The sequence below is a fragment of the Chaetodon auriga genome, chromosome 9, assembly GCF_051107435.1.
Source record: "Chaetodon auriga isolate fChaAug3 chromosome 9, fChaAug3.hap1, whole genome shotgun sequence".
Lineage (NCBI taxonomy): Eukaryota > Metazoa > Chordata > Actinopteri > Chaetodontiformes > Chaetodontidae > Chaetodon > Chaetodon auriga.
The window spans coordinates 21,092,125-21,106,576 of record NC_135082.1 but is presented as its reverse complement, the minus strand read 5'-3'; the positions used below and the strand labels follow the sequence as shown (position 1 = coordinate 21,106,576).

The following is a 14,452-nucleotide window of genomic DNA, read 5'->3' as shown; positions in this document are numbered from 1 at the left end:
CAGGGTTCGGGGTTCACTGCTCCTCAGGGCCACCCATATGTACTGTAGACATGCACACAGTAAGGCCACATGGGGGCACCATGGAGTCACAGTGAAATTTAAAAGGAGACATTCCAGCACTGTGTGAAATCATCCGCAGCTACTCCTTCATGGCACCTTTCAAACAAAAGACTCAAGTTTAATTACTTATTGTGTAGGAAAATGTGATAAATTGCCTATTATTCAACCTTGATAGCAACTAGTTGATAATAAAGTTAATAATTTAACTTAATTCCTTTGATATTGCAGTCTGTATTGAGAAGCTGCTGGACTTAATACGTCATGCCTCATTTTATCATGTTTCACAATAATGATGATGATCCATTACTTTTACAGTACTGTGTGTTAGAAAATAGTCCATTGGTGTAGTGGTATTCCCAAAGTTTTAAGTTCAAATTGATTATTTATGGACTACTTGACCTTTAGCTCAGCGAGCCACCAGTAATTGGACCGACTTTTGCACGAATGACCATTAGGAGGCCAGTGTTAAATGCATTAGATAGAAACATCCAGTCTTCCTCACTGCAGCCTCAGTTGGCTTTTTTCTTACACATTAGGAGCGTGGTAGGAAAGTACTGACTCTCCACAGCGACTGGTGAATTCAGAGGTATAGCAGCCACTCTCTCATTGCCACATGGATGCTGAGCTGCATATACAATCCCTTGAATCATGGTTAATGCACACCAGACAGAATCTACCAGCGTTCCACGAGTGGCTGGTATTATGGTCCCACCCTTGCTTGGTGGTTGAAACTGTGATCCAAGTGGTTCTTGTATCATGATCCACAAAGAGTGCCTTTAACAACAGCCATAGGAACAATAGAACTACTCCCATCCAAAAGGCAAATGAGGACTCAAATATAGTCATGTTCTTCCCCCAGGCACAGTTTTTGTGCCGTGTGGTTCCAGATGATTAGAGAGGACAGAGCTACAGATGTACAGGCAGCAGGGCTCAGGTCACAACTTCAAGAGCTTCCCCAGCCTTTCCTCTGCCACTGGCTCCTGTCTCCCCTCTACCCCTGGGTCTTGTCAAGTCTTTGGCCCTGTTGTGGCCCCATATGTGTCCGCAACCAGCACCACAGAACCACCAAGTTTCCTGGGAAAAATACAGACAGCATTTTGTGGCCATGCTTGTGTGGGAAAGGTAGTGTCTGCAGATGTATGCACAGACACAGACACAGTAACATATCCAATAACCCAAAAGGGTACTTTTTGGAATATACCCCTAAAGCCCTTTGTGGTTTTTCTGTGTGATAAACAATAGCAACAGATGAGGAGAAAAACATGACGAAGTGAGTGACACAATCCGGGCTCACATGTTTCTCTGACACATGACGTGTTAAAGGCCTTCCTCTGTTTTCATCACCACTCACTCAGTTTTATTCTGCCTTTTCCTCTTTCTGCATGTAGAACCTGCAGCTGCTGGGGGCCACAGCGATAGAGGACAAGCTCCAAGATAAGGTGCCCGAGACCATTGAGACTCTGATGAAGGCAGACATCAAGATCTGGATCCTGACAGGGGACAAACAGGAAACAGCCATTAATATTGGTGAGACTCGGGCTGTAAAATGGCATTGTGGGTATCATGTGAATTGGCATTGTATTAAATGACCAAAATTATTTGTAGTAATACCAACAACGGTACAACTGAAGCTTGATACAAGCTCAGTGCTGCTACCAGTTGTCAAATAGCAGACCCATTCTAGTAATGTAGGAGGACTTGTGGTCCTGGACACCGACAGATGGGACTCCATAAGATCAAACAGTGGACCTGAATCGATAAAATCTACGGGATTTAAAGGAATAATCCAGCAATTTAGTGTTGCATTTCCACAAAGCTGGGAAACTCAAGAGAGACTTGAAGCCACAGAGGCTGAGATATCCTGACATTTAGTCTCTACAGCATCAGGGTTATTTTTTCATCCCTGGGAAATCCCCCTTCAGAGCCACAGAAGACAATATTCAAACTGTTTTCACAGACTCCTCATGACCAGTAAAGTGAACTTCACATGTTTTATGTAGAATCATATACTTTAAAGACGGTTTGCACTCACATACTCCCGTCAGGATTCGTGCCCAGCTTGTGTTGTTGGTCTCATGCAAAATGGAAAGCCCCTGGAGAACCTGATCTAGGTTGTGATAAATTGTACGCCGGCCTCTTACAGATACTGCAGTCAGTCCTGTGGTCATTCTTCACCCAGCAAGACAAACTACTGACAAGCTGAATGCTTCTCTGTCACACATATCTAGCAAAAAGCATCTGTCGCAGAATGCAAAATGATGTATGAGCACACTGCACTGATGTGAAATAAATAACATGCGTATGTACACAAGGAGGCAGCTCTCATATATCTGGCTCCCCTGGAGCTTTCAGCCTTGCAGATGCTATCAGAAAGGTGAAACACGGACTCTGGTCCACCAGTTGCTGTTCATTTTCCTTAATTAGCCCTGTTATTACAGCTCTTACATGTGGCTAAATACTACAAATGGATCAACCTTGAATACAGCCAACATTTAAACACAGAGTCCTGAAAAATAGATATAAAAAAACCCCTCTGTTTGTGGCTATACCTACCACTGAGGCCTGACTGAATCAGCCCTTTGTGCCCACTGTGCCCAGATGTGAGAGAGCTCCGCAGAAGCACACGCTCACTGGAAGTATTTTTACAGGTCCGCCGCTTGACTAAGTCCTTCTGTAAAATCTCCGCTCAGTATTGACCTTGTTTTTTACAATTTTCCTCAATGAAAGACGATCCCCATTGCCAGTGTTCATGGTGCGCCTTCTGCCACAGTGGAGTGGTGAATTTCACCCACCACATTCAGATTTTTCTAGTTTTCAGGTGGCCTGAACCACCCAAAGCCTCTTGGCACAGAATATTGGGCATAAATGCAGTTGAGTTTACTTTATGGTACTGAAGCACGACAGACCCGTTTGATCTGAAGCTGTAAAGACTATCTTTGTTTCAGTTCGTCCTTAATCCTGAACTATCCAGCAAATACTCTTAGCAAAGAGCAGAGTTTGGTCTGGGAGTCTGAGGGGGCTGTTGAGGGGAGTTTAAACGCACATGATGCTTAGAACAGGTCAGAGCCAGAATTCAATAAAGGTAAAGTGGTGCATGAACACTGCTTCCTTTACTGAGGGAATTACAGGTGAGAAGCACATTAACAGTGCTGTGCTCGTTTTGGCTACAGGGACTATCACCCCCTTAAGCAGAGAGACATGAGAGAGTAAACACAACCCTGCATCTGCCTGCACAAATATTAGCCACCGTGATACCTACCTTCCCACTTACTTCGCCATGTGCAGTCATTCGTTTCAAGTCGCCAGTCTTTCTACCTCCCGAAACCGTCGTCGCTGTATCCCTTTTGAGTGCCCTCAGTAATTGTTGCTCCCTGTGCAACATTTGAGATGACCGTGACTTGAGTGTCCCTGTTACACATTCCTCAAGTCCTGTGGGAGCAGTGTTTAGTTCCGCCTGAGATGGAGAAAGGCCAGGAATTCAGCTTTCTCTAGTGAAATAAAAAAGGCGCAGTTTGGCCGCAGTCAAATGAGCTGAAGGTAAACACATTAAGCGGAAGAGCTGTGGTAGGAATTGACAAGGGGGAAGGGAGTGGAGACGTTGTGTTGAGATGGGGAGACATTTTCCTCACATTGGCAGATTTTTCGACGTTTGCACCTTTGCGCTTAAGAAAACAGTCTGCCAGACCCAGACCCCAACCCTGTTTGGTTTCGACTCTGGAGGTGAAACCCTCTCATTTCCTCGTGCAAAGCCTCCCCCCCTCCCCTCTGTGTGTACTGTGTATGTGCGCTATTGTGTTTGTCTGCGGCCGCGTGTTTTTGTGTGTTTTGTGCAAAATCTTATCTCAGTTTCACTCACAGAAAATGCCACCCATGTACTCACAAAACATGGGCTTTGTGGTAACCCTCTTAAAGAAACTAAAATCTCTTTCCAGACAGAAGCAAAGTGTCGAAGCCCACAAATATTCGTGTGGTTATGCCACAGATGGCAGCCTTTTCATACAGCCACGGTTTTAAACTGAAGGCTTCAGTCTCGGTTCCTGAAACATTTCTGTTTTCCCCAATGGGAGGCTCCCTCTACCACCTTACCGGTGACCCTGAGCATCTGTCCCAGCCAAGAGCTGAGGGGAATGCTCCCCAGAGAGCCATGTTTGGTAACTCAGAGTTGTAACTGCCTATTAAAACAGGAAACTGACAAACCCTTGTAAACCAAACTCATTAGTCATGTCCCGAGACACTGGCTCTGAGCTGTAACATTTTAATTGGTGTCCCTTAAAGTGTATTGCTGTATATTGTCCTCGATTTTGTTATGTATCTATCAAATCGATGTGTGTTTTGGCCCCAGTCAGATTCATTGTGAAGCTACAGGCGGTTACTGAAACTAAAATAATGTACAATTTGATGTCATAGTTGAGTGGTAATTTAATTAATTCAAAATATTTCTAGCCTGCCTATGTGCTTACTTTGGAGTCTTTTCAAGTCTAATACATTTATAAAACGTAAGACTTCATCTTTTGTTTTTTCTGTAGGACATTCCTGCAAACTGCTGACCAAGAACATGGGCATGCTGGTGATCAATGAAGACACTCTCGATGTGAGTATTTAGCATTTTGCTTTCCCGCAAATTATCAGAATTCCTTGCATACAGACCCAAAAACCTCACCTAAGCAGACTGTGGCTTCTTCTCATTTACACATTTACGTGACTCTTTTCTTCTTTTGTCAATCATTCACTTTAATCCTGAATTAATTTCTTCTTTTCAGTGCTAAAAACAAAGTAACCTTATTGTCTTTGCCCTATGCTTGCATCATCCAGTGTTTTTCAATTTGGCACCCATTATATGATACATTCATTTGGTCAGTTTCCTTTTCACTGTTCTGTGTACACAAGTTAGAGCAATTACTACGAAATATTTTCAAATGTTTTTCAATGATCTCAAGGGTGTAAATATGACACCGTGAGGACATCCTGGAGTATATTAATCCCCTGATCTCATCCCTGAATCCCTGTGAAAAAATCTGTCTGCAAACTGAAAGGATGAGGCCACAGGGAGCCTTCCACACACAGACGGACACACACACACAGTCACCACACATCCCAAATCTGCCTGTAACATCTTTAAGACACCCAGCAGAGCGGTGTGTTGACCCCCCGGCAGGAGAGCTGTGTCTGTTGTTTCTAAGATTGAAAAGGGCAAGTCCTGCACTTCCAGCAGGAGAAAGCTAAGCCGAGGAGCCACAGATGGAGGAGAAACTCGACTGGGTTTAGTTTGTCGGACAAGACGGGGGGAATGGTGACAAGCAGGGGATGAAGGTGGGGAAAGCAGCGGGGGGGTGTTTTGGGGGTGATGACGGACGGCCTTCATTCTGTCAGCCAGTCGTTGAGCGTGATAAATGAAGTTGAGGTAGAAATTTGGGGTCGGTGGGGACCGGCGCTTTGAAATGTCAGCTCCGATTCTCCTGTGGTTGAGCAGATGCTTACATAAGGCAGCTTGTTAAAACGCGAAGGGAGAAACCTCTCCACCAAGACTGAGGAGGCACAGTGCAGAGAGGGCCTGGCACCAGGGCTGGTAGCTCTGAGTGCTCTTGTGCCGCGAAAGAGAGTAATTGGAGCATGTCTTCCCTCTTTGCTGTTGTGTTTAGAAATGGTTATCAAAGGGAAGACCAGGTTTTAGACATCCCCTATACTAAATCTTACATGAACTGAAATTACCAAAGCGATACTCAGTCTCCAAGGCAGGATTAGGTCATTTCCAATAGCTTTGTCTTGCAGTCGGTGTGTTTAATCATTTGGAGAGTGAGCACTTATTGAACATCAGAAGTACAGTCACACATAGTTCCCAGTAAATTATTGGGATAACCTTTCAGCCACTGCTAGTGATCTTCACTATTCACACATACATTCAGGAACATTTCCATCTTGTGCCTTTTTATACCCACCGTGACAATGCTGGAATAGACATGGGAAGAGACAGGCCAGCAGATGGTGGTAATGCAACACTTGGGAATGCCGCCCACCACAAAACTCAACAGAAGAAGAAGAATGGAGAAGGCCGGATGTATGCAGTGGGAGACGTCTCTTATTATGTTGAGGAACATGGCGGGCGAGGATCTGTTTCTGTCCAGTGAAAAGTTTTTTTAATGTATTTAATGTTCAGTAAGTTTGCAAGACACTTTTGTTTTTTTGTGATCTACTTCAGTCACATGTTACCAGGTCTTGTTTCGGGAAACTGGTGGTACAGATTTCCCTGAATATTGAAGCCTGTTCTGAATCACACATGAACCCGTGGGGGAAATGGTCCTGAACACTGCAGGGATATACTGCATGTGTGAAAGGGACTAAAAGGAGGATTTTTTGTCTATATTTTGATTATTAAGGCAGGTGAAAAAGTAAAAAAAACATTTGTAGCACAAAAACGCTGTAGTTTAAATTTAGATGTAGGTCAGAAAACTATGTGCCCACACACACGTCTAAGTCCGGCGGAGGGTCCCCTTTTTGAGAGTCTCCAAGTCTAAGACAGATGATGACGTTACATCCATACAAGTGTCCAAATTCCACATCATGAGTGTCACGTCCTGTTGGCTATATCACTCAAGAGGCTATATCAACAATGGAGCTCAGTCTTTATGGGAAGCTCTTGTGGATTTCTGAATGGACGCCACATACACATTCCAAAACCAAACACTAGCTGGTCACATAGGCTAAATTGGTCATTACAGCCATAACAAAGAGGCTTTAGGAGGAGACATGTAGCATTAGTGCTAAAATTCCTCAGTGGAAATTGGGGGGAAATGGCTGCCCTACTTGAGGAAATGGTAAACTTTGCTTATCACCCGACGTGATGAATAGATTGTGCCCCAAACAGAGCGAATTCTCTCTCATACTGATTCTATACCGGCTTATACAAAGCGTAGACACACGCACGCACGCACGCACACGCACACACATGCACTCATGCTGGGATGTCCTCTAAAATCTCTCTGTTAACCGAGATGGAGAGGCTTTCTGTTTTTGGCTCTGTGGTTGAATATAGATATCACAGCCTATGCCTCTTCTGACTTGTGCTTTTCTCTCTCTCTCTCTCTCTCTCTCACGCTCGCACACACACACACACACACACACACACATACACACACTCACACACACATTAGCCTGCCCACTGCTCACCATCTCGTGCTGTTTTACAGACCCCATCAGGGATGGTTAAGTCCTGGCAGCTGCTTTCTGCTTGTATCCTCTTGCTCAGTTTCTCTCCTCTGTTAATCCATCATCTCTCTCTGTGCGTGTCTCTCACTTTCCTTCTCCTGCTTTGTGAAACGTAAAGCCCCTTTCTCCAAATATTTCCTTTAAGCTGGGGTTTCAGAGTTTTGTTATGCCAAGCCAATGTTGCCTGGTCCCCCTGGTACAATCTCAGTGCTTTGACACATCTGACCTCGACACCAGGCCAGACCCTCCCTCCCTCACCACGGCTAATGGCTAACATTTTTTGATTACAGCTGTTTGAGCATCTGGTTGGCACATTAAGATTGATGCCTTGCTTTGGATCATTGCTTTGCATCTGTCCATGTAAATCTATCTTTCTCTGACATTTTCAAGTCATGTAAAATTATTATTTTATTGCAAGAAGTGCTTCTATTATACTTTTTGTACTAATTTTTACATATATAGTACATGTAGTACCTGAAAACGGTTACTTACAGGCATTGGTTTTATTTCCTAATGGTTTCACCATCTGTGGTGAAGATGATTGAATGATGAATACAATGATGATCTCACTGCTCCATCCATCCAGTCCACATGCCCCACTACCAGGACAGTTAATCCTCTAGTCAGTCTCATATTTATGGATTTTCATCATCACTCACCGTCATGGCTGTATATATTGTATAAGCAAACATGATCCATTCTTAGAATTCGTCTGTGTCACCTCATAACCAAGGCCTGAGTGTAATAAGCATGGGAAACATAATAAATATCTAAAATATCAAGAGCAGCTGCTGTGCAGCAGTTTGGGATTAGCAAGAGGAGTGAACAGGACTGTCTCATCTATGAAACACTGATGTGAATTAGAGACTAGATGAACATTGCCCTTCAAATTATAGTGAGAGGAAGACTTTTCTTGTGCTATCATCTATCAAAGTCCATAGTATCTTCTCAAGCAACTATACCACTGTAGGCGTGAAAATATGATGCCTAAATACTAATTAAACTAACATTGATGACACGTTTTTTTCATCACGCAGAGAACAAGGGAAACACTCAGCCACCACTGTGGAATGCTGGGAGATGCCCTCTATAAAGAAAACGACTTTGCTCTCATTATTGATGGAAAGACTCTCAAATACGCCCTCACATTCGGAGTGCGACAGTACTTCCTGGACCTCGCCCTGTCCTGTAAAGCTGTCATATGCTGCAGGTAAGATTTACTCCTGAAACAATAAAATTACCCTGAGACAATAAATTCCACCGACCAAAGTGAAAGAATGAAGACAATGTTCTCATTGCAAAGACTTTACGTACCGAATCGGCTTCTGCACTTTGAAAAAAACGATTTAAAATAAGTAGTTGGAATAAGTGTTTAAAGCTGAGCTCTTTTAACCCCTTTCGATCACATCCCCAGTCATACTGTGCACCTATTTAACAACATATGCAAAAAAAAAAAAATACAGACGTCCATTTCTTTGTATTCTTTTATCAAAATCCAGTTGTTTTCTTCTTGTTAAACATAATGTGATGTTAGCTTATGTAAGCTGGAACCAGCCGCTTTCAAATTTCAGTTATATCATGACATCCAATCATTACTCAGTCTTCAACTTTTAGCGACACAGAGCTTAGATTCATTAGTTAACTAGCTAGCGACAGCATGGTAACGACAAAATGACCTCAATTAAAGTAAAAGCTCTGTGGTTGAAGTATTATGTCGTCACCATAAAGGTCATTGAGGATTTTTATGGCAGTTTAAAAGTGTTAGTTATAAATTCAAATGGCAACTTTCAACATTGTGCAGGTTCACTGTTGACCTGCCCAAACCACATAATTAATAGGAAGTACTTAAGTACTCAAGCAGCTTTGACGGGATGTGGGCCCAGAAGTCAACACCGTGTTTTCAGAACAACAGCAAACCTTATGACTCAGTGCATTACGTCAAATTTTTATTTATTTTTCCCTCCACCTCTACCTGCCTTTGCTGTGTGCACAGTCTGTGGGCACTAAGAGACACCAGGAGGTGAATGAGGCCTCTTAAAGCATGAAGAACATAAACATTAACAGTTTCACGGCTTAAGACAGACGCGCAGTTTATGACATCATCCCTGGAGACTCTGTACTGTACACTACCCCCAGACCTGGTCCACTAAGAGGAAGCGCCTGTGTGGGAGGCTACAGACTTTACAGTCAGTGAGGGCAAAAAGTCAAGTTTGAAGTCTTGAGGAAGAGTTATGAGATGTGTCTCAACCATCACCTAATGATTGGCTCCACCTAATGGACCCAGTGAGAGAGGGTTACGAACTCTCCTGTTGGTACATTGTCTTTATATAAAGTCCAGATTCCAAAAAAGTTGTGACGCTGTATAAAACATCACTGGTGCACCTGTGTGTAATCAAGGGGTTTCAGGTGTTTCTAGTGTAAGTCCACCTCTTTCTGGCCAGTCAAACTTTTGGTGAATTAGTATTGTGATAAGAGACAAAGAAGCAACTTCACCAAATGGTGATCGAGTACAGTTAAATCAGTCAAAAACAAATGGAAAAAGCATGACAGTAGCTGTCAAGCAGCTTAAAAAAAGCTGACTGACTATCAGACGAGTGGACTGGAGTTACTGGAGTTATGAGCTTCATAGGCAGAGATTGGAGACTGTGCATGCAACAACAGCTGCCCAGGCGCTTCACCATTCTCAGCTATATCTGCTTTCATTTTGACATTAAAGGGTCTTTTTTTGTTGATCAGTACCACATTGAATCTATATCAGTATCGCATTCAAAGTGCTTTTACCTCCAAGCTGTACTCACCTGGAGGACATATGTACATTTATTTACTATAAACGTGTTGCATTGTCTCATTAAACTCCTGTTCACTGTTTAGTGCTTCATGTTCCTCTAAACAGAAACTCAGTCTTGCTGTGTATTTAGCTCTGTTAGCTCCTTTAGCCAAACATGCTGCGGGACTCTGCTGACCACCAGCTGCTAACAGCTAACAGCTAACTAGCTCTCCTCAGCATGCATTTATTGTTCACAATGTGGCACTATCAGGGGAAAAAGAGGGTACGTCCTCGTTGAGAGGGAGTTTACTGCATTTTTTGAGATTTTAATGCATCATATATTTCATAGCTCTTGTGCTGAGTTACCAAAGACTGTATCTAAAGTAACGGCATGAGAGGATGCACTATCAACAATAACAAATACAAATATACATACATATATAGTTGCATACATGTCCTAGAGGCATCCCAGGGAAAGTCTCTGTCAGTCCCAGGCACACTGTCTGTAATCCCTGTGATGACGGGAGGCCTTTAGTCTCACCGTTAGTGGTGCTGCAACAGAGGCCTGATCCCTCACTGGCTTCCCACGATCAAACAATGCCTATTATGTGACGCCCAGTCAAGACAGACGCACTGCTACTTGGGATTCTCTCCATTTCTTGCCTTGTCTATGCATACTTTATGGCTCACTGTTGCATCACAAATTTTACAGAAACTGATTTTGCCACATTAATTGCACTGATTAACATAAATCCATTTCTAGTTTCATTAAAAGTCCATTATGGAATATTCCCCTGCTACTGCCCCCCTTTAGAGTATCTCCTCTCCAGAAGTCAGAGGTGGTGGAGATGGTAAAGAAACAGGTGAAGGTGATCACTCTGGCCATTGGTGATGGTGCAAACGACGTGGGAATGATCCAGACAGCTCATGTCGGCGTGGGAATCTCAGGCAACGAGGGCCTGCAGGCAGCGAACTCCTCTGACTACTCTATCGCCCAGGTGAGTACAGTGGCAGGGGCTTACACCAAGTGAGAAAACAGAACGCATTGATTTCAGTGGGTTGTTTTCTCATTAGTAGTTGGATAATGAAGACATAAGTATATAAAGTGGGAACTTTACCACTTATTGTTTGAATTAAAGTGCATAAATTGACATTTGTAATCTAACTTTGACAGCTTTGCTTAACTGGCCCATTTGTAGTCAGAGAAAATGATGCCAATACACTTCAGTCTCACTTAACTGCCAGTAATATTCAGAGTAGATTATAAGAAGATGATCTCCAAGACTTATTGAACTAACTATTGTAAGATTGTAAGCCTATGAAATTTCTAGCGTGGGGTATTTCTGAACAAATGCTCGTGCTTTGAAGTTGCAGGTGCATGTCCTCAATCTGGCAGCAATTCATTGATATCCATGTCAATTTCTAGCTTCTAAAAGCCAGATTCCACAAATTGTCTGCCCTGTCATTGTCTCCTCCAGGTTAATATCTGTTAATGATAGCTTGGCACATTGTTCTGAGTAACAATAGGTCATATGTCTGCTAGGGCATGAGCTTACACAGTGAAGTAGTACCACCTGTAAAACAGGCATCTGGTGACACCCAACTCCCAACATAACTATACAGAAACAGATCCCAGCAAAGTGCTACTTAAATCCAGTATGTCCCAGCAACCAGTTTGTCTGAAACTGTGGATTGATATGTGATACCCATAAACAACAAAAGGCACGGAGCTCCTGTGTCATAGCTCCGTTTCTACACAGCACGCCACTCAGTACATCATGTTTCTATTATGCAGCCACGGGGCTTGAGAGTACCTGACTAAAACACAGTACGCTCTCTGTGCCTCAGTATGCAATTACCATTCAAGAGACTTGGGTTTGTCCTAAGTGCCCCCTTCAATCGGCATGACATGTAAAAGTGTATGTCTTTCAAAGACAGGTGGCCTCTTATAATCCATTTAGGTTGTGTCCCACCATCAAATTGAATTACACCTCCTGGCTTCCAGTGGTGTTTTCCATATATTGGCGTAACGGTACATTAACTGTAATTTGCAGACTGCAAACTAAAATCAATCCTTGGAAGTTGTGGAACTTGTTTTTCTATTCCCATACATGATTTATATTAATGTTCAGGAGTATCAGAGGAACTCCTTGCTGTTGTGGATTATAAGCTAGTTTCTAAGATTTAATACTTGAAAGCTCAGAGTTATCTGTGTGCAGAGTGAAGAGGCTTTGGGCCGAGGCACCTCTGCTCTCTGTCTGTCATCAGCTCATGTCTGTGTTAACTGATGTTTGAGCCGAACATTCGAGGGGTCAGACAAACTGGGGGCCGCCACTGAGCTGTAATTTCACCAGAGAACGCTGTGGTAATGCTGAAAGACAAGAAGGTCTACAAATAAACACAATGCCCAAAAATTTGAGCTGAATTTTACTCGTCCTACGTCCGAGTCTGGTTTCTGAGACTTTCTAAGAACTTTTCCTTTTGTTAGGTGGAAAGAGGCCGCAGTGGAGATTGTGTGCTTTGTTTTAGTCATTTACTGGCAACTAAGGTGAAACTCTTGCCTCGAAGTTCTGCTCCAGTCTAATCACACTTATCAACCTGAAATAGCACTGAAATTATACAACACCACAGGCCCTAAACGGTGGTATAATTATAAAGCCATTTAACTATTACGCTGAGACCTTGGAGACCAATAGCCCATCATATGAACTCCTCCGTTTTCAACAGCTTTAAAGCTTGGTCTGACAATCTTTGACTTGAAATTTCTGGAATGTGTTAGCGAGGACTTTGGCCACAGTGCCTCATCAGTCCTCTCTGCTAGGGGATGAGAAAACGCTGCTGCTTTCTTTCTTCCTGCTGTAACTGCTTTAGTGTTCCAGCACTGATCGCTGATTATGAGGAACCATTAGACAGTGCACTGTACACAGACCTTTGCTATTCATTCAATCTCGTCGTTTTCCTCCATTTACTTCCCTCCCACACAGTTCAAATACTTGAAGAATCTGCTGCTCGTCCATGGAGCCTGGAATTACAACCGCGTAGCCAAGTGTATCCTGTACTGCTTCTACAAGAATATTGTCCTCTACATCATTGAGGTGAGTCTCACACAGAAGCTCTCGAGCTTGAGAGTCATGCAGTGAACCAGATCTGAATGCAAAGCATTGAGATTTTTCCACATGAAATGATTCGGTAAAGATTCCTTGTTAGATTTTCCATGTTTGTATTTCTGTTGACTGGCCCTTCACATTACCTGCCAGTTTGTGCTGCTCGGGGGTAAATGCTTTTTGACGGACCTGGACAGAATATACACACACACTAAAAGGCGCACTCAGACACACACACACACACACACACACACATTCAGTAATGAAGGGAAAACTTTATCTAATTAACTTGAAGTCTGCCTTCAGGAAACCCTGGCCAGCCAGTGGATCCTTAGAATATATTAATCCACACAGCCATCTCACTACCAATACCAGGATTAAAAGATGTTCATTTTACCATTTTAAACTGTGTTGACAGCGGATACAGACAGACATGTACATAACATTGAAGACGCTTCATGAATAAAATGCAGAATGCTGATTGAAAAGTGATCAGTGTGTGATAATATCATAAATAAGTTACGGTTACAGTTCAAGTTACTGTGGATTTTATAAGTCTGAACAGGTAGTGATGGTGTTCATAGCCACCCAGCTGCACTCTCCTTGTGTATCAGTGGATGCAGGTTAGGAAGGTCTGTCGGTGTGCGGTAGGTTTGATGGCATTTGACAGATACCAGACCCAGTTCTGATTGCAGGTTCAGAGCTATAACTAAGAATGACCAGACAGGTTAAGTGCTTCCTATCAGCAGCAGCTTTATCATCGAGAGTGCTCACATGTTTTGATCTACTGGCCATGCACTTGTCTGACGCGAAGAGCTACTCTGGCTTTGCCTCTTCTCAAAAAGTCTAAATCAGAAGTCACTGCTGAGTGTCTGATGGCACTGCACAGATACACTGCTGGACTGTATGTAATCTACCGACCTTGTAAATTTGGAGCCATGTGCTTGTAAGAATTAAATGTGCTCCCATTGCGAGTGAAATATCAGCGCCTTCCTCCAGTATTTAGTTTGCTAATTAGGTTGGAACTTTATCGCCCACAATATGGAAAATCATCTTTACCAAGCAGCGTAAATCACAAATAGAAGACAAGTACAGGCATGCATGAGGATCAGAACATAAGAGAACAAAATGTCAGAAGAAGATGGAGTTACTCAGACATTTTAAAAGAAAAAAAAAAAACACCCCCCACACACAACTACTGACACACTGGGGCCCAACAGCAATAGAAAGAAGAGATTTACCCACTTCCTTTACATTGTGAAAAGGGGACAGTTTGGGGAGAGCTCCATTTTTAAAATATCCTCACCACATATCCTGT

General features: G+C 43.0%; 1 protein-coding gene across 12 annotated transcripts in view; it reads left to right on the top strand.

Annotated features, from left to right (window-relative positions):
- atp8a1 (ATPase phospholipid transporting 8A1) overlaps positions 1-14,452 on the top strand; it is a 98,142-nt gene that overhangs the window by 56,357 nt on the left and 27,333 nt on the right. For all 12 annotated transcript variants that reach the window (XM_076739189.1, XM_076739194.1, XM_076739192.1 and 9 more), the window contains 5 exons: positions 1,449-1,587; positions 4,587-4,651; positions 8,301-8,473; positions 10,845-11,028; positions 13,015-13,125. In XM_076739189.1, the coding sequence (XP_076595304.1) occupies positions 1,449-1,587; positions 4,587-4,651; positions 8,301-8,473; positions 10,845-11,028; positions 13,015-13,125 (672 nt within the window). The remainder of the gene's footprint in view (positions 1-1,448; positions 1,588-4,586; positions 4,652-8,300; positions 8,474-10,844; positions 11,029-13,014; positions 13,126-14,452) is intronic.